General features: G+C 43.5%; 1 protein-coding gene across 1 annotated transcript in view; it reads right to left on the reverse strand.

Annotated features, from left to right (window-relative positions):
• Window positions 1-233: 233 nt before the first annotated feature.
• The window catches only part of lingo2 (leucine rich repeat and Ig domain containing 2), a 137,914-nt gene continuing 115,025 nt past the window's right edge, over window positions 234-23,122 (reverse strand). Inside the window, exon 5 of the mRNA XM_040174578.2 lies at window positions 234-3,149. Within this exon, the coding sequence (XP_040030512.1) occupies window positions 1,296-3,137 (1,842 nt within the window). The 5' untranslated portion in view covers window positions 3,138-3,149 and the 3' untranslated portion in view covers window positions 234-1,295. The remainder of the gene's footprint in view (window positions 3,150-23,122) is intronic.

The raw sequence follows: 23,122 nt of genomic DNA on the forward strand, positions 1-23,122 counted from the left end.
TACGAGGAAGTAATTTGCTTTGTGACAATTTAGTATGTAAATGATGTAGTATCATGGGACACATTATTAATGGTATTACCGTTTAGCTACACAGAATCACATTACTTTGGTCCATCATTCGTTGTTATGTATAACTTCTTTACCCAATAGTCAAAAGAAGATTGTGACGTCATCATTGAGCCTGAAGAAGAGAAGATTTCTTCATGTTTTAACCATTTAGTCGGACTCATTGGTACAAATACATCTTCATTTATTTCACATACATTTTTTTTTTTACTTTTACTTTGAAGTTTTCACAATCTAAATGATTCAACAACAAAATGAGGAACTACCACAACAAAGTCCAAATTTCATACTTGGGAAAGTTATGCAAATGTCACTGTAGTAAAATTGGCTTTGCCAACCAGCAAATTTACAGTTAAAGTAATAAAAATGAAGAAAAAAAAGGTGGTTCATGTAGGTACTTCAACCGATACGGGGTCACCGCTTTTTCAATTCAAGTGAACAGACTTTTTTTAAATGCTCAACATTGGTCATAAATAAAATATTTTTTCTTCTTTTTTTCATTGATAAATAATTTATATTTATTAATATCTAGGAGTCAATTGGGGGAACGGGGACATGTGATCACCCATAGAAGCCCTTCATGAATCCATGAAAACTTCAAAAGTCTGAAGGTTATATCAATTTTGGCTAATGCATCCCATGAATATTGCTATGAATAGTTCTTTTGGATGGATATACATGTACACAATGAAGCATTAAGTACACAAATTCAGTATTGAACATAAGAAATTGTGATCTGTTTTGTTGATTTGTTCAGTGAATAAGCAGGGCGCAAGACTAAACAAAGTAGGTTAATAGCGTAGTTACAAATTTGAACTGTACATTGTTCAGCCAAGTCTGTAGATCCAACTTAAAACTGAAGCATCCTTCTTTTTGGGCATACAAAACTTCAAAAAGCTGATATATGACCCCTCTCCAGGTCCCCATGGCGGCAAAAGTATTCACTCCTTATCCACGTCGAAGAAGCTGCCCGCTGGCAATCACGTCAGAGGTCGTCAGAGGTCGTCAGAGGTCGTCCTACTGCAACTTTCTTCATTTGAAACACGGTATATTCAACCATTACACAAAGATCCAGTGATTTTAGATACTAATTATCTTATTTTGATGCCGAAAATGTTCTCACTACTTTTCTCCCTGAATCTGTGGGAAGTTCAGTAGTCAGATTTTCAAAAAAATACATTGTACTTTGGGCGTTTCCACAATCCAGAACCTTGTATTTATAAAAGAAGTCACATCATTTTCATGTTAAAACGACGAGGACCGGCTTGTCCCTCCGCAGAGTCAACGTTAGTGCCGTTGGACTTTGACCGAGGCACGTATTCAACGTCTATGTTGTTTTTATGTTTTCCTTTCCCTCTGCTCCAAACGAAAAGAAGCAGGAAACAAAACAACACCACTCCAAGAAACGTGAAACAGCCCATGGCGGTTGACACTAAAATGGTCTTTAGGTCTAAGCCGAGGGTCACACCGGCCGTGCCGTTGGCGGTGGTGTTGCTGGGATCGGTGTAGTACTGGGTCCTGTTGGCATACAGTGATCCCAGACTTTTCACCGCCAACGAAGTCATCAGGGTGTCGTTCCCAGCACTGTTGGAGGCGAGGCAAAGGTAGACACCGCCGTCTTGCACCTCTGCCGACTTGATCTCCAGCGTACCATTGTTGTGGACGGTGACTCTTCCGTGGCTCCTGCTTGTCAGCACCTGTCGGCGTGGGGACAGCCAGGACACCAAAGGCCTCGGGGTTCCTTCGGCACTGCAGCTCAACATCGCCTGCTGGCCTTCATCCACAGTAATGGTTTGTGTTTTGTTCTCACGGATTTTTGGCTTGGTGCACGTGACGTAATAGGACAGGAGAGTCTCCTTGAACTCTTTAAAAGGCCTTCCACGAATACCTTCAGGTGTGCTGCACTCCGGCTGCGACTCTCCAAAGAAGATGGAGTGCCTTTTCTGTAGAATCCACATGAGACGACAGTCACACACCAAGGGGTTGTTGTCAATCAGAAGAACCTCCAGAGCCTCAGGGGACTGAAAGACACCCTTCTCCAGTGTATTCAGTCGGTTGTGAGAGACATTGAGGACTTTAAGCCCCCTCAGGCCCTGGAAGGCATGCAGCTCAATGGTTGTTAGCTGAGTTCCGACCAGATGGAGCTCTTTAAGCCGCACCAGTTCCATCAGCATCCCACCTTCAATGTGCCTGATGCGGTTGAAAGACAGGTTGAGACTCGTCAGGTAGGGTAGATGCTTCAGGGCTTGGTAAGGGAAGGAGGACAAGTTGGTGTTGGTTATGAACAGAGCGGACAGATTCAGGCCGTGCAGTGTGTTGGGAAGCACTTGGTTCAGTGAAGTCCAATTATCGATTTCTAAATTCCGAAGACGGAACAGTTTTTTGAAGGAGTAAGCATGCAGAGAGCTGATGCTGAGGTAACGTAAATGGAGACTGACCAGATTATGCAGGTGGGAAAGGGCCTCGGTTGGTACAACTGTGAGGTTACACCTTTCTAAGGTTAGCATCTCCAGGCTCAAAAGTCCACTGAATGCACGATGAGAAATGTAAACCAGGTCATTGTCACCCACTTCCAAATACTTTAGATTGTGCAAGTCCTGGAACATGTAATCCAGCAGGATGACGATCTTGTTGTCACTTATATCCAGTCGGGTGAGATTCGTTAAGGCTGCGAAGACGCCCAGAGGGATCAGCTTGATACGATTGCTCTTGAGGCTGAGCGAGTGCATCGTGAACAGTCCGTTGAAAGCTCCGGGCTCAACATAACTAATAATATTTCCACTGAGGTCGAGTTCCTCGAGCCCAGGAAAGACTAAAAAGTCGTCAGGGTTGATCATGGTCAGCTTGTTCTTACTAAGGTCCAGGATCCTGGTCTCGGTCGGGATGCCGTCCGGGATGCTGGGCATGCGCTTGCGGTGACACACGACCGCCTTGGTCTGCGCTGAACACTCGCAGCGCGAGGGACACGCCTGGGTGGAACCCACGAAGACGGCCACCAGGGCCAGTCCCAGGAACGGTTGCCAGCACGAGACGACCGCGTGCAGCATGACTTTGCTCAGACAGTCGACCATTCTGTCACGGTTCTGCACAAGGAGAGAGGCATGGGAGAGAAAGAAGGCGAGAGGTTAGTCACTCAGGACGGTGGCTAATGTTAGTAGTTCATTTTACAAATAACATGACAGGACTGGGAAAGAGAAGAGTAGCCTTGGCTGCTTTTAATAGTATTGTGGGGTAGAATTAGATGGACCTTGGTGCACACAAATATCACACTGTTTCCATGCTCTTCAAATAGAGGCTGAATTGCTCCATTCCACATTTTGGTCTTTGGAATTAAAGCGCCTCTTCCTTTTGTTTCCTCCAGTTCAATGTTTTTGCTCTCTTTGTTTTTCTTTCCCCCATAAGACACTGATCAAAGCCCAACAGTGCTGGTTGAAATGCTTCCCTGGTGACTGTTGGTATATGAAGTATGTGTTGTTGTTTTTTTAGTGTGTACTGCAAAACTAAGCATGGAAAAAACAGCATGTCACTCTGTGCAAACATGCTGCATCTCTACTAGAAGTGGGTATTGTTCTCACACATATATTACCAGTTTTTGTTGGACGTTATTAAAAAAAATACTGCATCCTCTCTCCTAGAAGAAACCATTTCAAACATGCAAACACGGAAGAAGGAAAGAAATCCACAATGAATTAAATACTTGGCACTTTATGCAGTTCATAGACAAAAGGGTTGGAGGTCATCAACAATTACTACAAGGCAATAAACTAAAGGTCCGACATTGGATATGTTTTGATCCAATTTAAAAATGTATTCACAAAAACAAATGGAGGTTATCCTGGATGTGGTTCCAAATCCATTCAAATAAATCTAATGGAATAGAGAGCGTCCGCCTGCCTGATGGATATTTCACATTTGAAGGAAAAACCCATTTACACTATTGTCAATGTTTCTTTCACACATGTGGCTCACGAAAGTATCTCCAGTCAGTTATGACAGAAAATAGATAATGATGTATGTAGATCAAAATAAAAAGAAATCCTCTCATCTGGAAAAATGTATTTGCCGTATACTCGTGTGCACCACATTCATACCTGTTCATACATTACAGAGAAAAACATGAAGATGGCATTCAGAGAACGAATGCAATGCTTGCCACAAACAGACTAGGAGGCTGCACACCATCGCTGCCTCATTTGGTGTTTCATGGCCTGTGCTAAATGTAAATCACAAGAGGAAAAATCTAAATGCCTCTCTAGACTTTTAACACGCACACAGCTGGTGGTACAAATCGAATGTTATGGCATAAACATCTAAAGGGAAACATTGACATGATCTCAAACGTTTGTCCAACATTTGAATGCATTCATGGCGATTGGGCGTTGTGTTTTGTTTGTTACTGTGTTACTTGTATGCATTGTTATTCCCTCTTCCATGTCTCTGCTCGTCCCGCGTTTCATGGAGCGATATCTCCGGGGTCGGGGGGGGGGCACAACACGTCTGGCTCGGCCCATTCAAGTGTTCAACGACTCTCTAATGCGGTTTGTTGGTAAAGCAGCGCTGCTCCTCACACGCAGCAGTTCCTTTCCACGTCAATGTTCATGTTAACATCCCAATTGTCTGAGCCGGTCTTCCCAGATAACTGCTATTAGTGTTGTTATCTTTCATTTTGTGAACCAATGTGGGAAAATGACCTTTTGGTCGGTTTGAATGATTGCAGCGAAGAGCAATTTAAAGAGTGGGATCAATATTTTTTGAGCCTCGACTCAATTGCATTTTTAGCATGAAAGTATAAATAACAGTTGGCTGTCTAATCTCTACCACAGCTCTTGTTTTAATTCGTAATTGTGTGTACTTATTTATTTAAATTGAGGGCAGCCTGGTTCGGGTGCAGCGGCTTGTGTTAATCTTAAATGACTCATATTCAGTATATTTAGGTATTGAACAAAAAACGCAAACAAAAGCCAATCCAAGCATTCAGTGCACTAGTGAGTGAAAAAATCAATATTTTGTTTAACGCAGCGTTCAGATGTTTCTAGATACACATAACGTGATTGTGAGACACATACACACACATTTCTAAACAACAGGTTTTCTTGTGTCACCTTCTGCAGATTCCTCCCACGTAATAACCACCTTAGGCACACGCACGCTCGCACAAACTGTCCACATAAATGGCAGCAGCGTATGATTCAATGGTTTACTAAGAGGGTGTCTAATCAGTGTAATGATTGGGCGTCTTTGTAACAGTGTGTAATCACAGTAAAAGTGAGTCTGTGATCTGGCCTCTTCACCTGGGCGCCGCTGAACGAGAGCATCATGTCGCAGGAGCATCATCAGCGGCCCGGCTGAGGAGTCGCGTGCGCGTGAAGATAAAGCACGAGAGAGGCAGCTGCCCCGGGGCCACTTCTGCAAATAGAATTCCAACTCTCTGCTCATGACGATTCATGTGTGTGTGTGTTAGTGCACCTCAGGTAGTCCTAGCTGGGGAACCAATGTTTATGTTTCATTTTCTTATAATGTCCCCAATCATTTCCACAAAAACATGGAATAAATTGTTGTTGCACTGATTCATCCTTTCAAAATGAAAAGACAAAATACAGGATACAACGTGTGTGACCTGAAGTATTCAAAATCCATTTTTCTTTAACCAAAACCCTTTTGGTTTTAACGCGGCTTCCTGGCCTCGAAGGAAAGAAATCCTTTTAACGGTACCTTGCGTTGCTGTAAGTGTCTCTGATTAATGTGGATAATGAAGACGATGTGAGATCAAGGAAAGAGTCTTGTAGCAAAAAAACATGCGTGATGTTTAACAATCAGAGAGACGAAGCAAAGGCAACTCGTGTTTCCACAAGGAGAGATCTATTCCATTCACTAAACAACATCAAAATCCCTTATTTCCTTCCTTCTTTTCTCTTGTTACATTTGTTCATAAGGTCTAAAGCACGTACCTACATGCGCACACGCGCGGCGGAGACGACCTGGAGCTGCTGCCTGGACAGCATTCATCATTTTATGTTAATGTTGAACAGTAATACAGACTTTCTTTAGTTATATCAGTTTGTACTAAACATACATATAACTTAGAAAGCCTCAAAAAGGCACATTTATCTCTCTCTAGGTCAGGGGTCTCAAACTCGCGGCCCGCGGGCCAATTGCGGCCCTCGGGACGATATTTCGTGGCCCCCGCCTTTATATGAAAGTGTAATGTTAGTGCGGCCCGCGAGTTCTATATTGTAGCAACCTCGCTGTTAGCAGCCACTTACAACCTCCACCCCAGCGCCGACCGTTCCGTTCGCCGGTCGGACCGTCAGTGTCATCCCCCCCGTCGGCCATAATGGTCTGGCCCGCGTTCGGTCGAGGTGGGCTGCATCTGGCCCGTACCTGACTTGAGTTTGAGACCCCTGCTCTAGGTGAACTAAGTTAGTAGTAATATATGCCAACTCTATGCAGACATTATAGACACAACATGAAAACACTTGATGTCAATATATTGTCTTTGATAATCTTGTCGGATGCAGATAGAAAGTGATGATTGCTGGATCGTATTGTATGCTGACATCGCCCTGGAGTATTTGAGCTGGAGATGAAACCATGTGTGTGTGTTTTACAGCAAAAAGCTTGCGTGCATCATGATATATATATATATATATATATATATTCCTAATATGCTTTAGTGCTTTTAAAAAGGACTCCCGTGACAAAAGAAAGGCTGACATTACTTCTTCGCATTTACTAATCAAATGAATTACAGGTATGTTCTTTTGTCAGACTAATAAAGCTCTGTTTAGCTTTGACCTCTGCACTCAGCAGAGTCAGCAGCGCGTTGCGAGGATTTATCCGGTCGGAGGGGAAACGCTGCATTCAGGAGATGAATCGCTCGCTGGGCAGCAAACCGAGATCATCTGCAGGGTCACTGCTGACTGTCCTGCTCCTGTGCGTCCTCACTGTGTCTCTCATCTTGCTCACATTTGATCTTCTTGATTTTTTTAACGACTCACAATGTTTAGACAACACTTCGTCATTCATACAAATGTGCTGATTATGTGTTAATATTGCTTTATTTGGATGTGTGAGCAGAACGATGTGTCTCCACGAAAGGAACCGAGTTTATTACTGTGATTTGTTTAAGAAGTAAGATCTAAACTAAGAGCAACAAACAAGTCAATGTGAAATTTAAAGGTCTGGTTTAAAAAATACAACAATAGACAATAAAAACAATAGAGTCTGAGTTCTCATTTTGCTGGGCTATTTCACGTCATTTCAAGTTAAACAGCAGCACTAATACATGTGTAGGTTCGGGAATGTCAGGTACAGATCACCTTCCTCTAAACATCATCTTACCTTCAAGCTGCAGACTGAAACATGGTCATTCTAATCCAGCGATCACTGGTCATTCTACTCCTCAGCGTCTCCTCCCCTGCTGGGCACAGTGGACTCCCACTATGAATGTTTGATTTCAAATTATTTACCAAGTAAATACCTTCCAGTATGGAGCGACTATGATTACGCTAAATGGTGAATCAAATTACTCAATGGTTTCTATGACTTTACAGGAGGTGCTGCTTGTTGAAATGTGATCGTGGCCACATGCAATTAAAATGAAAGCACAGTTAAAGTGCAAATTCGCACACTCTAAAAAATTTCGCCGTAAATTAACGTTGTTTTACTGGCAGCAAGGACACCAGGAATCTACCGTAAATGTTTTTTACACTATGTTACTGTAAAATGGATTACTGTATGTTACCGTACGATTTAACCAATTTTACTGTCAATTAACTGCAATATAGTGGCAGTCAACGCTAGTAACTTACTGTTTTATTTACAGTGCCCTACCGTAATTTACGGTATGTTGTCGTATATTGGATTACAGTTTGTTACCGTACGATTACTGTTTTTGTGTTATAAATACCAGAATGTTACCTTTTACTTATAACCGTATACTTTTGCATTTAATTTGCCGCAAATTAAAGAAAGACAACCAAACTCATTTCGATGATAGTGGTTGGAGTTTATTAGATGCCTTTGAGACAAAAGTGTTAGGCATTTGTAAACAAGAACAAAACATAAAACATGCCGCATGTATACAATAATAAAGAAATTAATCATAAAATTATTGGGAACAAGGTAAACTAACTTCAGCAATACGCTATGGAACACTTTCAATTGACCGCAGCAAACGGCTGGCGTCCTTAATCCAGTGCCTCTGTAAAACAAACCAAAATAAAACATTTAGAAACACTGTCATTGATAAAATATTAAAATTACAAAGATGAAGAAGACAACAAGATGTAAGCAAGGAGAATGTTAATCATGCTAGACAAATAACACTTACCAACGTTACTTGGAGAGACGAGGCAATGAGAAACTCCTCCCATGTTGAACTGACAGGTGTTCTGGATGAACTGAGATTACGCGTCTGACGTCACGTTCAGGAGCAGTCGGTCACAATTAACACTCAAATGACTTTTAGGCAATGAACACTTTGAATAATGCAAATATTTATAATCTTTACATTCCGGCCACTGACAGAATGACAGCGAAGGCGGAACATGGGATAGGGAGGGCAGTACACGGTTGGCGGTTCGAATCCTGGCTGCTACCTGTGCCAAGTCGAAGTGTCCATGAGCAAGACACCTGATCCCTAATTACTCCACATAAAATGATGTCAAACCATTGGCGTTTTGGATGAAAGTGACAGCTGCATGTATAGTAATGTCCTGTAAGTCAAAGTCATCATATCTCATGAGATACTGTCTCATTATGATGACTTACAGGACCTGTTTTTCAGTGGCTGACATGGGCTTCCATACATTAACCTACAACAGATGTAGATGAATTGTGATTCACTGCACTTGTATGTGTATTTCCACCACTTCAGAAAATATATGTAACATGCAGTTGAATTACGGTAGTCTGCTATTATTGTAAATTGACAGCTTTAACTGTTTATTCATGATATTGGCAGATAATTTACAAGCATGGGATGGAAATTTAACTGTATGTTACAGTTATTATCACATACTGTAAGATACCGTTAGAAATGCACCCTAAATTTACAGCAATTTCTTACAGTGCAGGAAGTTCACGTTGTTAATCTTCACAAGCAATGACGCTGTTTGTTCTCTGTGTATGTTTACTCTCCCGAGCAATAATCCAGCAAACTGTCGCTCCTAAACACGTTGCTCTGGCTCTCATGTGAGTGAAGTTTGGACACAAGGCACTTGCACATATTTATACATTGTGCTCTTTAGTGTATATATACATAGTGGAAATAAGAATTTCATTGTACAGAGTAACGTGTTAAACTGTACACATGACAACACGCGTCTTATTTTGCCCGAGTAGTTTAGGATTTAGATAACAACTTGGCAACCAATAAAAAGCCCCTTGTGAAATTGTCCCGCCTCTATCTGCTCCTGAAAGGTTTTCAGACGGTGTTTGATGGCCCCCACGCGACGATCACGGCACATAATGTGTTTCCTCTTCACGCAGGAAAATGGTGGCAGGCAGTCGCTTTCTTTTCTGGCAATTATCAACACCCTTTAAAAAGCATAATCAAAGTGTCACATTTTGATATTTGGACTTGGAGGAAGAGACACTTTTAAAAGCAGAGGGGGGAGACGGGTGTGTGTGTGAAGAATACATTCATAACGAAAGCAGCATCATGCACAGAGGAGGAACGTCCCGGGTCTCGTACATTAGCGTCTGACATGGCTGCCCTCCCGCCGATGCCTCCAGTCGAACTGTAATTGACTTTAACGAGGAGCGAGAAATAAATTTGACTCTCTCAGAAAGCACTAAAAAGGCATTCCCGGAGTCCATTCAAGGCAAAGGGAAATTAATACAAATTTCCACCACTCGACGTGTGCACAGATGTGTGCATGGAAGCACTGTGCAGTATTTAATCACTGTGTTTGTGTTCTCGTGGTCAAACAGAAGCTCTTGTTTCCAAGCAGCAGAGCACATGCTGCAGCAGGGTTTGACCTCTTTCTTAGATGACTAATAAATAACATTCGAATAACATAAGCCTCACTATAAGGGAAAGTTATTAAATCACCATGTGATTTTAATGAGGCTCATGTCTTGTAATGATGCTACCCTGAAGAAGAGGTGTTATTTACTTGCAGGTTAGTTTACAGTCAGAGTGTTTAATCAACACATTTTTTCAGGAGAACATCGCGAGGAACAGGAAGGATGCCAATGAGATAAGAGACTTTGTTTTCGGCTTCATCCATTACGGAAAGGATCTTTGTAAAGGGCAGTGAAGCTGCCAAAATGCAATTCGACCCTGTACTTCTTTAATAAACCACTGCCAATCTTCTTCCCGTGCCCCAGAAAGCCTCCCCCGGATACGACCTGGAAACCGTTACACAACTCAACTCATCCTTTTATTTTTTTAACAACAAATTATTCACTGGACCAAACGTCAGTAGTTCAAATGAAGAAAAAGCTCCCCAAAAAATGATGCAGCCGGTCATTATTCTGTTTTTAAAGCCCCGACACACACACACACACACACACACACACACACACGCACACAACAGCTATATGGTTGTGGTCATGTGACCCACAGCTGGGGTCTACAGCCTCGGGGCAATAACAGGCTTCTGTGAACAAATTGCCCTTCTGCTTGTCTCGCGGAGCGCAGTCAAAGCTCCACTAATCAGTTAATGAGAGACGCACTCGGTCAGTTGCCCTTTTGTGCGTCGGATAACGCTTCGTTTAGGAAGGAGTCAAAACAGCTGCATCAGACTGACGGATCTCCACTCATCCGGCAGGACAAGGCCTCTCGGAGACGAGAGAGCTGGTCGTATGTTTAATAGCTATTACAAGTCCAGAACTTCACAGACGACAGGTAACACAACTTGGTAATTACAGACAATGACTGACAACATGAGCGGAATTAATGACTTCAGGGGAACCGAGCGTTGTCGTTTCTTACACTTACGAAGTGACAAGTGAAAAAAGGAAAAAAATCAACCAATTTGTCACTTCGTTAGAGAGGAATGCGTTGCATATGAACAGATTTGATGTGGTTTATTTCTCCTGGTTGAAATGACACCCTCTCTTTACTTCCATTCATTGTGACTCAGGATGGAGACTATGGGTAATAGCATTCTATTGGCTGCTCCTCCCCTTTGGTTCTCTGCTCCTTCGCTGTGACTGAGACTTCAGGACTTAAACCTTTAACTAATCACATTTTCATTTCATGTAAACATGGACAGCTCATCCTAAGTTGCTAAAACAGAGGGATTCTAATTTGTATTAGTTACCTAAAACTAAATGAATGCAATGCACTGACTCTTTGATTTGCAAAATATATGCTAACTGATTTTGTATCACATCACTATTTGTTTGGGCTTCATGAATCTGACACTGAACAAAGATTGTCAGTCTTACTGCTGAAGCAAAATGTACTTTGTTCTCTTTAACAATAACGGATTGAAACCTTGTACATAGCCATCACCTGTAATACAGCAGGAATATGATAAACATCCTGTTGGTTTTAAATACCCAAAGCAAATTAATATTCCACCTCGGTACAGAGAGAAAAATCCCAACGGTCATAAATCATGGTACCACCCTGCAGTACTCTTAGATGATGAAAACAGATCTTACACCCTAACCGCCACTTATATATCTCACACATATTCTGAAATACTAAATATAAAATGTAGCTCACCTCACTATATGCAAGAATCAATAACCACACAAGGCCAGAATCCGTCATCTGAGCACCTCTTTATATTATCGGTGAGTTATATTACAAAATCACCAGCGACTGGGAGTTAACTACGGTAGCAAATGTGATGTGACAATGCACAGCTAGCGCACACAGTGATTCAGGGTTCACATTTTTCATTTGACATTTCACGCATTTCTACAGTGATAAGTCGGTGATGCCTGAAGGGATTTTCTTTTCTCTTTTTCCACCTGCTGCCTCCACAGAGAGATTAGACCACCACAGCAGCCCTGAAGCTGCAAGGAATGCCATGTATTGCTCATGGGTACAACTAGCAGTATGTGTACCGAGCTGCCAACAAAGAGGCTTCGACCTGAGCGCTGCAGGTGTGAAGGAGCTGCTTGTTGAATCACAGGAGGCTGCAGCCAGTTTCAGGGAAACAAAGGATAACGTTTCCTTTCCTAAACCCTCTCTTCGTTTTAACCACTTCATCATAAACTTGCACAACCAGCAAGACTCTGTCGATGATCTGTTATGGTTTCACTGATCCACGCAACCTTTTTATTCGGCCCCCGCGTCGAAAGAGCAGAACCTTCAGTAGATTTCTTCCCTCTCTGCCTTTGAACCCGAAAACGCCTTGAGATAAATCATGTGTGGACTGATTAAAATGCATCTGCAGCACCGGTTAACACATTGTGTAGCCCAGAGTGGTACTATGACTCAACCACAGGGACGGTTAAAGGGGACTGGCACCGCTGGTACCCGTCCTCCGACACATGTGACCTCACAGCTCAATGCCATTAAACTCCATTCAATCCTTTGGGAAAGACAATGTAGTCCTAATAGCAGCCCTTGGTTTCTCCTTGTATATTTTTTCTCTCTCAGTAGTTTGAGTCATCTTTAGACGTAACATATTGAGGCTTATAAAAACACATACGTGCTATGTGGGCATTTCAAACAGGGGAAACGTCGGATTGACTGTCTCCAATGGATCTATTGAGTCCAGCAGTGTGCAAGGTCATCCTTGCAAGACGGTCACAGAGATGCACGCGCACACGCATGCACACATAATGCGCGGGTGGGGACTATAATCACCATGACACAAGTCTCAGCCATGGTAGGTGCACGGTGAGGTATCACGCCGTTGGTCCATAATGCTTTGCTGCACACTTCGGTGTGGTTAATGAACTCCTAGGTGACAAATCAAAGCAAGCGTTTGAGTGATTTGTTTTTATGACTCGCTGTTATCAACCATCCATCACGACTCTCGCGTGGGATTATAGGCCATTCAAAGATTACACAGCTTTATTGGATATTGACCAGGTCACAGGATTCAGTTGATGTAGAGCAGCAAAAAAATTAAATAAAAGATACAGCAGGTGGTAAAAAAAAAAAAAAAACAGGCCGTCCTGCTGATACTTGTCTGGAATGCGCGAGTCAATATTACATCTACGTTACTTCATGCTGTGCACGTTCATTCCCAACACTGTGGGATGTGTTTCCTAAAGCTCACATCATGTTTTGAACATCAGTGAAATTGTTTGCCACCACATTTACCCCCCTGATCCATTCGTGCTCTCCCCAGAGCAGCTATAAAGACGCCTAAATAGGAGACATCTGCCTCAGCTATAAACAGTGGAACATATTGCTGGCGGTTTACTTCAGTATGTGTAAGTATATACAGGCTTTTATAATTAATTAGAAGAGGTACGATGATCATAATTGGTATACTGCGAATTCCATTCCTATACGTAGGTGATTGACCTTTAATATAAAGGTATATGTTTGATATCACCATTAAAGGGGACAGCAGGCGGGTAAACAGGCCCGGGCTGGAGTGGACAATGTCTTCTAACATCCTCGTCCTCAACATGTCTCTGAAGTTTGATAATCCTAATCTACTAATCCTGTCCCGAGTGCTTTCCATCGCCCTCCTTGCAGTCTATGTTCATGCTGGTTAGTAATGTCTCCTCCGAACGGCTTTCGATTGCTCCTCTGGAGGAGTTTAAAAGGAAAGAGAAAGGTATTTTGCCTTCCTAAGATCGTCAAGAAATACTCGACTTCCCCTGGATGGAGACGTGTTGTTTACTTGTTGTTTAGTCATGTCGCTGATTCCCATAAAGTGTTTGCTTGCTCCCCGGGTGTGTGTCTGCACCTCCTATTTTCCAAAACAAACAATCTGCTCCTTCCTTTGACTGGTTTGCAGCAGTAGGTGGCTCTCCGGTTCTACATGAAGTCCCATCAGCGCTCGCAGTGCGCCGGTGACGGCAGCGTCCCCCGCAACTTCACAACAGAGTTGTCTTCGCGTAGAAGGCGGCGTGGCGCGCAGAGTGTGAACGCCGTGCCGCCACGCGCCCAACGCTTCGGGGAACGGGGCGGCCAGTCCCAACCGTCTGGTGTCTGCTGGTAACCAGTGAGTGAAGTACTCTAATGAGTGAGGTGTTAGTACTGCAGTACTAATACCAGGATGTTTGTGTGAATCAGAATAGCGTTTAATCTGCTGGTGAAATTCTTATGGAACGCACGTAAAACAGTGCTGTGATGAAAACAGCGTTAGCTCGCTTTGTCCAACGATGACCGAATTAATACAAGTATTTTTGTATTACATTACAAGTCATTTAGCAGACGCTTTTATCCAAAGCGACTTACATTACACTTTAAACCCATGGCTTTTTTCACATTTTTGCCCAGGGAGCAATTAGGGGTCAGGTGTCTTGCTCAGGGACACTTCGACATGGAACATGGGGCAGCCTGGAATCGAACCACCAAACTCTTGATGATTGCCGTGACATCAGATGGTAAAATGTGAGTTGAAATATATTAAATTATTGCACAAATTAAATGCACAAACACTGACATCATTATGGATGAGATGCTACCGTGTTGGATTTTCTATTAATTCACATGTAGATGCATCTGCACCAATTATGATTTCACACAAATTTCACCTGTGACGTAAGAATCATGTGTTGCCTTCAAGCCACATTGACAGCGTCTCTCTGTATATGTGGATAATCACTTATGCTAAGTGAATATATTCACATTTCATACTTTGAATAATTCACAAGGAGAGTCTTGTGTGGTCTCCCTGCAACTTTTAAACACCTCATTTGGAATAAAGTAGGTAAGGCGAGTCGTGGGAGTAAAGTGGAAACACTTTGTGAGCTGCTTTTCAAAGGCAATATCCATCGGCTGGTTCATCTGAGCGCGCGTGGGCAGGAGAGCGTGTGCATGGCCGCTGGGCGCTCAGGTAATGCCGCCGCTTTAACAATGTTGACTTGACAAAATCCTCCAAAGCCATGTGGCTTGAATTTAATCAAAATATACATGTTTGATTAAATTGCTCCTCCGTCACCGATGGCCTCAAGTAAAAACACCAGAATAAGATTAAGAGGCACAGTTCAAGCAACTCTGGAAACATTCAAATTGGAGAAGTTTGTGAGAGTGTCATGTTAAATGACTTTCGTTTGAAAGTATTGAAGCTAAAGTTTGATACAAATGGCCCTTCCCAGGTGGCCGATGTCATCGTAGTAAACTGAAACAGGCTTCCTGCTCCGTTGGCTCCCCCGGGTGTCGGGTGAAAGCCCCCCGGTGCTAATCATCTACAACCTCCCGCCTTGTTTTTGTGATTAGAGCCGTTCTTTGAATATTTGAACAGTGGCTTGTGACCATGTGTTCCAGGTACCTACGGTGTGAGATGTGGACCTCTACTTCATATTCTCAATGAGGTCAAATCAACCTAAAAATATGCTGTGGAGGAAGCTCGTTGATCTGATAAGATTACCAGACGTATTTACAAGAGATTTAATCAATGCGATCAAATGTCAGGATCACTGTAAACACGGTTTTATTCATTTCATCAGGGATGATATTCTCATAAACCCGGTTAATCTCAGTAAACGGTACCTTACTACAGACGGGATGAAATATGACACTATAAATTAACTGTTGTCCACTTAATCAAGATTACAGTCAGGATAGAAAATCATTTGACCGGTAGTGTGTTCAAGGTAAGGTCTAACAAATACAGCCCAATGTATCAGCAATTTATGAGTTTTATTAATCATAGATATATGGGTTTTGGTGCAAATGTTAATAAGTATGCAACAAGTAATTTCAGTGCAAAGCTGATTTTTAGCTTCAAGCAGACGAGATTTGGAAACGCACGGGTGAATAATTAGTGGTGTTTTCTTCTGACTCCTCACTTCTTCACATTAAAAGTTTGTTTCCACCTGGAGACCTGAGGCAGGTTTCATCAAGGCCTGTTTGCTGAAGATAAGAGCCCAATGAAACCCGGCTGCAGACAGACGGCTGCAGAGAAATCACCAACGCGGACGTTTCTCCTCCTCAGCATCCGGAGCACTTACAGAATCTACTCGACATAATGACTTTCTCCACTGCTTCCAGGTAAGTGATTGGGAAGTGTTTAATCTCATAAGAGGGCTGAAAGGTAACGCTCAAAGGAGGGAACGGCTAATAATGTTTTATTATGAAAACAGATTAAATAAATCTTTGGATTAATCAGCTGCTCTATGGGCCGCCCGCAAAAATCGTATTATGCTCCTCTGATAAGACAGCAGCGCGCGGCACGCTGCTGTCCGTGCAACTCGTTATTCCAGATCAATCCATTGGCAGAATTATATAGTAATTTATGTGGAATTGTTGTTTACCATTTGCCATGTTTGTGGTTCAGAGCAGAAACCCAAAGACACGGCGCTCGAGGTAAACCGCCGCTGAGGGAGGTCGTGGTGGCCGAGCTCATCGAACGTGGAGGCGGATTCATAAATGCAGCCTGGACGACCCTGGCAACGTCTCACAGTCAATATCAGCGTCCCGCAGTCCCTCGTTCTTTATTTATACTGTTTATTCACATAACATTCAAACCGGTTCTGAAGGAATGAAGACCGGAGAACTTTCCTCCAACTTCTGGGCTTTCTTTGCACTGTAGTTTAAGGGAAAGTACTACAAATCTTTAGCTGCCACATTGAGTGTAACAATGTAACCTGAACTAGTGATAATAAACTATATACACTACAATTACAGAACTAATACTAAAAACAACTGGACGATGCGCTTCTTGTTCTAAGGTGGCGCGTCGGCTCGAGGATGGGGGGTGTTTATGGGGTAATTATGGTCCAGATGGACCTAGCAGGTAGGACAATGAATTACTGAGCGTTCATGCGTTAAACACGGCCGTATCCCTCCAAACGCCTCCTGCTCTCATCGTATGAACTAGAACAGGATGTTCAGGGTATCAAACAGGTTTACATCCAAACACGTCGCTTTGCCGACTCGGCCACTCTGCAGAAACAAGCCGACATTTTAGGATTTTGTTCTTTGAAAGTTGTTTTACCGTTTCTGTGATGACACAAAAATAATCTCTTCACTTGATCTTACTGACGAATGTTAGCGGGACTACAGTGTTTCATTTGAGGGAATCGGAGAGCCTTCAGGCTCAATTTTAAGGACATGGTTGTGATTAATAACGGGGGGGATCGCTGCACGCCGTTGTGCAAAAACAAGGGGCTTCTCGAGGGAACAGAGAGCGGAGGGATACGGTATTTTCCCAGCAATATGAAGATGATGTTTGAGATTCATTTGATAGATATCATGTATGACAAAGCCCATGAGCCCTATTAAAGGATCCAGGACAGCCGAAGGGTCTCGTGAAGAGACTTCAAACCTCTCTTCTTTCAACTAATACAGCACACAGTGTTCTGCTCCTGCTTCCTCACACAGACGTCCATTCTCACTCGTTAGTGGCACGATTCAAGTTGGCGAATGTGGGGTGCAATGGAGGAGGAGAGAGGGAGGATGCATTATGGAAATGGATTCCAGTTAAAGAGAAGTGTGTCAAACAATCGTGCAGCCTGTGTGGTCACGGAGAGGTGAGGGAAGGGACAGCCGAGGAGGGAACCTTAAGGGATTCCACAGCTCCTGGCTGAGAGTAACTTGCTTTGATGTGTCACATTTTGTGCAGACTTATGCTAATGATTCATTAGAGATGCAAACAGCAGTTAGCAGCATCTCCTGTTGGGGCAGACCGATGGGAGACGAGGACATTTGCTCTGGTACGCTATTGTTTTTATTTCATTTCAAAGCTGCCTCCAAAAGGATGAAGTTTAACATCTATATTCTCAATATTGTGTCAAAGTATCACTAGAATGGGTCGTAACAAGAGGAGGGCAAATCCTATTTAAACTAAGTAGTGTTAGTCAATAGCAAACAGAGTTTAACCACGCGGGGCACTTTTCGCCCGGCGCAGCGAAAGCATTAATCCATAATGGGCGGACTGGTTTCTGGTGATACTTTCCACTGCAGCACTAAACCAGTGTCTCATATGCTTAGAATCCCAAACGCCATCATGAGGAGAACGGCCCTGATGCATTCAGGCCCAGGTTTAAAATCTTAGTTCAGTTCTCCCACTGAGCAAACAAGTGGGATATATTTCATTAAACTGCGTTTAAAGTGTTAAAATGCGTCTTAGATTTATTATTTATAATTGTGTGGGACTGTCGAGTCCAAATGTGAAACAGAAAAGGGGAAATTTAAGCTCTTCTTTTAATTTTCTTCTGAATTTATTTGAATAAGCAGAATTTTAACATTTTATTCTTTTTTTATTTTGAAAAGCAGACATACTTTTATTTAGTTATTGAGAGAACATTTACATTTATTGCATCCACACATATGTTCAGTTCTTTTTAACGTGACAATACATATTGTCAAAGAGTTTTTGGATCGTACTGAATTAATTTGATCAGTTAGGCGTGTATTGATTGCAAATTTCACACTAAGTAGTCACATTATGATCTTCCGGACCTTTGCTTCTAGACATTTTATCTAACTGAACCTCCTTACATTTAGTTGAATACTTCTAGACATGAATAGAAAAGAAACTGTCTTTGGAAGTGGAGAGAGATGGAGAGTGGTGATGGAGGATGTGAGCTGGGCTTCCATTGCTTTCAGACACCCCGATTCACTCCACCCCCCCCCCCCCTGCCTTCCCTTTCGTTTCCACGGCGATGCCTTGATAATTCACTTTTTTTGCCCAGTCACTCAAACAAAAGTCTCGACTTGACTCAACATATTCTCAAGGTGCAGCCGAAAGCAATTACAGAGTCTCTGGGTGGAAGAGCTACAGCCGAGGCCCTGTGCGATGCTCTGCCCCTAATAACGCTGGCCTTACAAACACCATGAATCACGCTCCTCTTTTCCTTAAGCCTCAGCACTTTGGCGAAAGCTCTCAGACAGGCATTGTGTGCTCGTTACACCGACAGCTCACTGCTGAAAAAGATAATGGCTGAGATCTCCACACCGTTTTAGCAGGAGGAAGATTAAGCCTGAAGCGAAGCTCTGCTTCAAGTGCTGTGCACGAGATGCCCGAGCAGGCGCTTTGTCTCTTTCTGAGCTCTGATGCTTTTGGCTACGAGATTTACGCCGCTCCTATCTGAATCCCTGGATCTCTGCCTTTTATCTGTCGCCTTTCATCTTCCTCCTTCTCTTTGTGCACACGAGAATACAACAATTGCACGCCACGAGGTATCTGTTCATATTATAATTGTGGACTCATGGAGGAAATACGCTTTCACCCCCCCACTGTACGGGACCCCCACCCTCCCCCAATGCAGCGTCCAGCGACACGTTAACAGCCGGACCGCACACACAAAGGTTCCGTGTAAGATGGATGCACGGTTGTGAGGCAACTCAGAAATACACAGGCTGCTCTCATCTCCCACTGAGGGCATCTGGCATCTTTCTGTAAAGTTTGGTGGCACTGTGCGGATTTTTTGGGATTTACTCGCATCTGTGCAAGTCAGAAATAATTATTTACCAGCAGGGAAGACAAAAGCTATTTTAGGCAGCAAGGGAGGATGGATCCAACACCCCCCCCTCCCCTTTATGCATAAAGAGCTATGGAAGCTATGATACAAGAGCAAAGTATACAACCGCAGGCATCTCAATAAATGCATCAGGGCATTCACTTTGAATGCAGATCCGAAGTAGTAAAGGTTCCTTACCACCGAGATTCAGAGAGAAGCCTTCTGCTGTAGTGCAGAGGAGGCGATCCGAGCCGGAGCCGCGTCCACATCTTCATCCTGCGTGTTCATCACTACCTCAGACTCCAGAGATTCACAGCTGACCAGCAAACCACGTACAGGTGACCGGAGGAATAATTCCGCCCGTTACCTGTGGTTTTCTACCACACTTGAAGGAGCTGTAATACGACCGAGACGCAGCCACTAAAAGGTTGAATAGGTCTGTTTGTCCGCTAATGCAATGGGAGGCTGCTAGCTAGTTAGCTAGTCTGGTTAATTAACCTCCGGAGGATTAGAGGGAGCAGAAAGGCCTACTGGGCTCAATCAAGAACACAAACTCAACACTGTATACGGCATAAAAGTGTTGTAGTAAACACATTCTCTTCCCTCCGCCGAACCCCGGGGAGCTCTTAACCAAACCACAACGCACACGCGCCGGCGCCTCGAGACGGAATGAAGAACTGAGAGAAAACACCGAAAAATGTGCTCGCAGACCTTTTGGCCTTTTAGCAAAACTCCTCTGTGACATTTCAGCTCTCGGTGGAGGCTCTTCTGGCAAACGAGGGGAGGAAATCACAATTTGTTGTGGGGAATTGTGCATTGCCTTTAATTATGTGCTTCACCTTGTATGGTTTTGTTTTTCTCCCCGAGAATTGAGTTAGCCGAGCACAATTAGACATTTCATTGATCTATGCTATAGCGTTCAACGCAGAATGTGATCATTAGCAATCTGTTGTAATGTGCGATCCAGCCTAATGTCACGGGCATTATGAGCGCAATGTGTCCAAACAGCGTTTTCTTCTGACGCGATGACACTGCTGTTGCTTCGAAAAGTCTATTTTCGTGTTGAATTACAAATAACATGAATCTAAGGTTCATTTTGTTATTTCATGACCGCCGAGCAATTCAATTTAAATCATTTTTTGGTTACCAGAGGTAAACTTAAAAGGAACCAGCAGTTAGAGGAAGACAGTAAAGAGTCCAATCATCTCTCTGGGCGGCACATTTATCACCCATCGAGGGCGTGTTGTTAATCACCGCGAGGCCCCAAAGCGATCCTGGACACCGCCGGATAATAGAAAAATTAAAGGCCCTTTTTCTGATGCGAGGTCCCTGAATGATAGATGATGAGGCTTGGACTGCGAGCACGAGCAGCACAGTTCTCGAGGCCTCCATCCCCCGCCGGAGCGAGGTCAAGGGCAGGGCAGCCGGGGGGCCGACGCGGCTTCCACAGCAGCTGGCCGACCGGGAGGGAGACTACGGCGAGATGATGGAGCTCTACGTGTTACAAAGATACGAGAACAGGTTCACAATCCTCTGAGAACACATCCGCTTCCATTGGTTGGGTGTGACATCCGATACCTTGACCTCAAGTGGAGACGCACTTAAACGACTGAGCTTTATCTGCAACACAAGGAGGTTAGAGATCCTCTTCAGATGCTTGTTTTGGATTTCATAAATCTGGTTTTTGCTCTTCTGCTTCAGGAGCACCAACGTCTTCAGGACTGCTGCTTTATTAACCTCAGAAAACAGGACTGAGAGCATCTTTTCCTCAGACACCAACTATCGGCTATTAGATCAGTCATCTCCCGGTTTGCATTTACAGACCTCCATCATAAAGTCCTACTGCAGTTTACTGTCCAAAACGTTGTCAGCATGTTTAATATTAGACATTTGTGTGAAATTGTCCTAATTGTCACATGAATTGTTGAGTTCCATTTGTATTATCTTACACCTGCGGTAGAAGAGTTAACTCTTTAGTTATGTGAAAATGTGTGGTGGTGTAATTCCAATTACACCACCACACATGCAAACAACATAACAGAGTGTAAATCATTAATGTCATTAGAATAGATAGAATACAAATAAACAAGAAACCTGAAGAATACAGTAAATAGTAAAATGGCAGGATAAAAATGTACATTTTTACAGCCAGAAGAGCCTTCGGTTCAGTGGCTGAAGTCGATGAACTATTCCACTCTCAACTCGCTTTGTTTTTAGTGGTTTTTCATGAGGTCACACCAACAAATAACCTTCGATCCACAACCCTAAAACACGCTGGAGATGGATAAACAGACAGCGGCCGAGAGAAGTCAAATCCAAATTCAAGATGTGTTTTAATAACGTTGCTTATATTCTGTGCAAGTACTCACACAAATCTCTAAGAATATGAATGTTTACTTCAGAGACTTTTCCTCCAGGTGGGAAACGCTCAAAAGGGCAAACCGTCGCGGAATGATAAGAGCCCGCCAGTGAAATCCGTACGACGTTTAAAAGCTCTTGAGAACAGAGAGAGGAGAGAAAGGCCCACTGCGGATCCCACAGGCGGAGAATCTTCCTCTCCATCGTGAACAATAGCACACGGACGTGCTAAAGCCTGATTCAGATCCGTGGCCGATGCACGCGCACACGCGGACGCACACACGGACGCACAAGCCCCGGACACGTCATCCTGTTCTTCCCTCGCCGTGGCCTCTACACATTCGTCGCACCTAAGGAAAGCTGCTTCTGGTTATTTCTTTCATCACGTCTTTCCTTAGCGCTCCGTCTTTAGTCACCTTTGGCCTCAATAAGCGATGCAAGCTCGGATAACGGTGCTTTGCTACAACTGTGTAATTTGAATGTAAACAGTCCAAAATGAGACGCGGGCTGCTGCACGCAAACAACTCACTTTTTTATTGTCGAGTCAGACTTTTAAACTTTGAAACACTTTGCAGCACTCTGAACTCTGAGCCGTGCGTGAGACAGCCCTGAAATCATAACATATCGCGACGCATACTCGGATGAGATGAACCTCAATGTGTCTGACTTTGGGGACCTGCTGGATGTGAATCCCTCGGCTGTGGCACATCCGCTTCTAGAAATGAGATTAGGTTGGGGGCTGAAAGATGTACTGGCGTAACTTTTCTCAATGCGTCCCTGCGACACAATGGGAGCTCCAACCCCAGCAGTTAACAGAGAAAGACTTTGTCACCGTGAGCATTGATCTGGAGGACGGAGCGCCTGCAGACTTCTCCACTAATTACCAGAAGGGAGACATTCATGGATGGGCCCATTCTTCTAAAGTACCTTGCCAACGGTTGGATTAATGTCACCCACCGGAAGTAGTTAAAGGTGTGGGGTAAATTCCTAAAGTTAGCGTGCGTCACAGCCACCTGGATGATGCAAGTGGGTTGAGACTGGTGATCTGTAACAAAGCACGGACAATGTGCCTCAATGAGACGGACATTTCCATCAGCAACAACAAGACGTTCGTTACAAAGGGACTTGACAGAGGTGTTTATCCTGTGACTACAGCTGTAACTTTGATAAACAGTCAAATAACTGCGATCTGATC

Source organism: Gasterosteus aculeatus, chromosome 4 (assembly GCF_964276395.1).
Source record: "Gasterosteus aculeatus chromosome 4, fGasAcu3.hap1.1, whole genome shotgun sequence".
NCBI lineage: Eukaryota > Metazoa > Chordata > Actinopteri > Perciformes > Gasterosteidae > Gasterosteus > Gasterosteus aculeatus.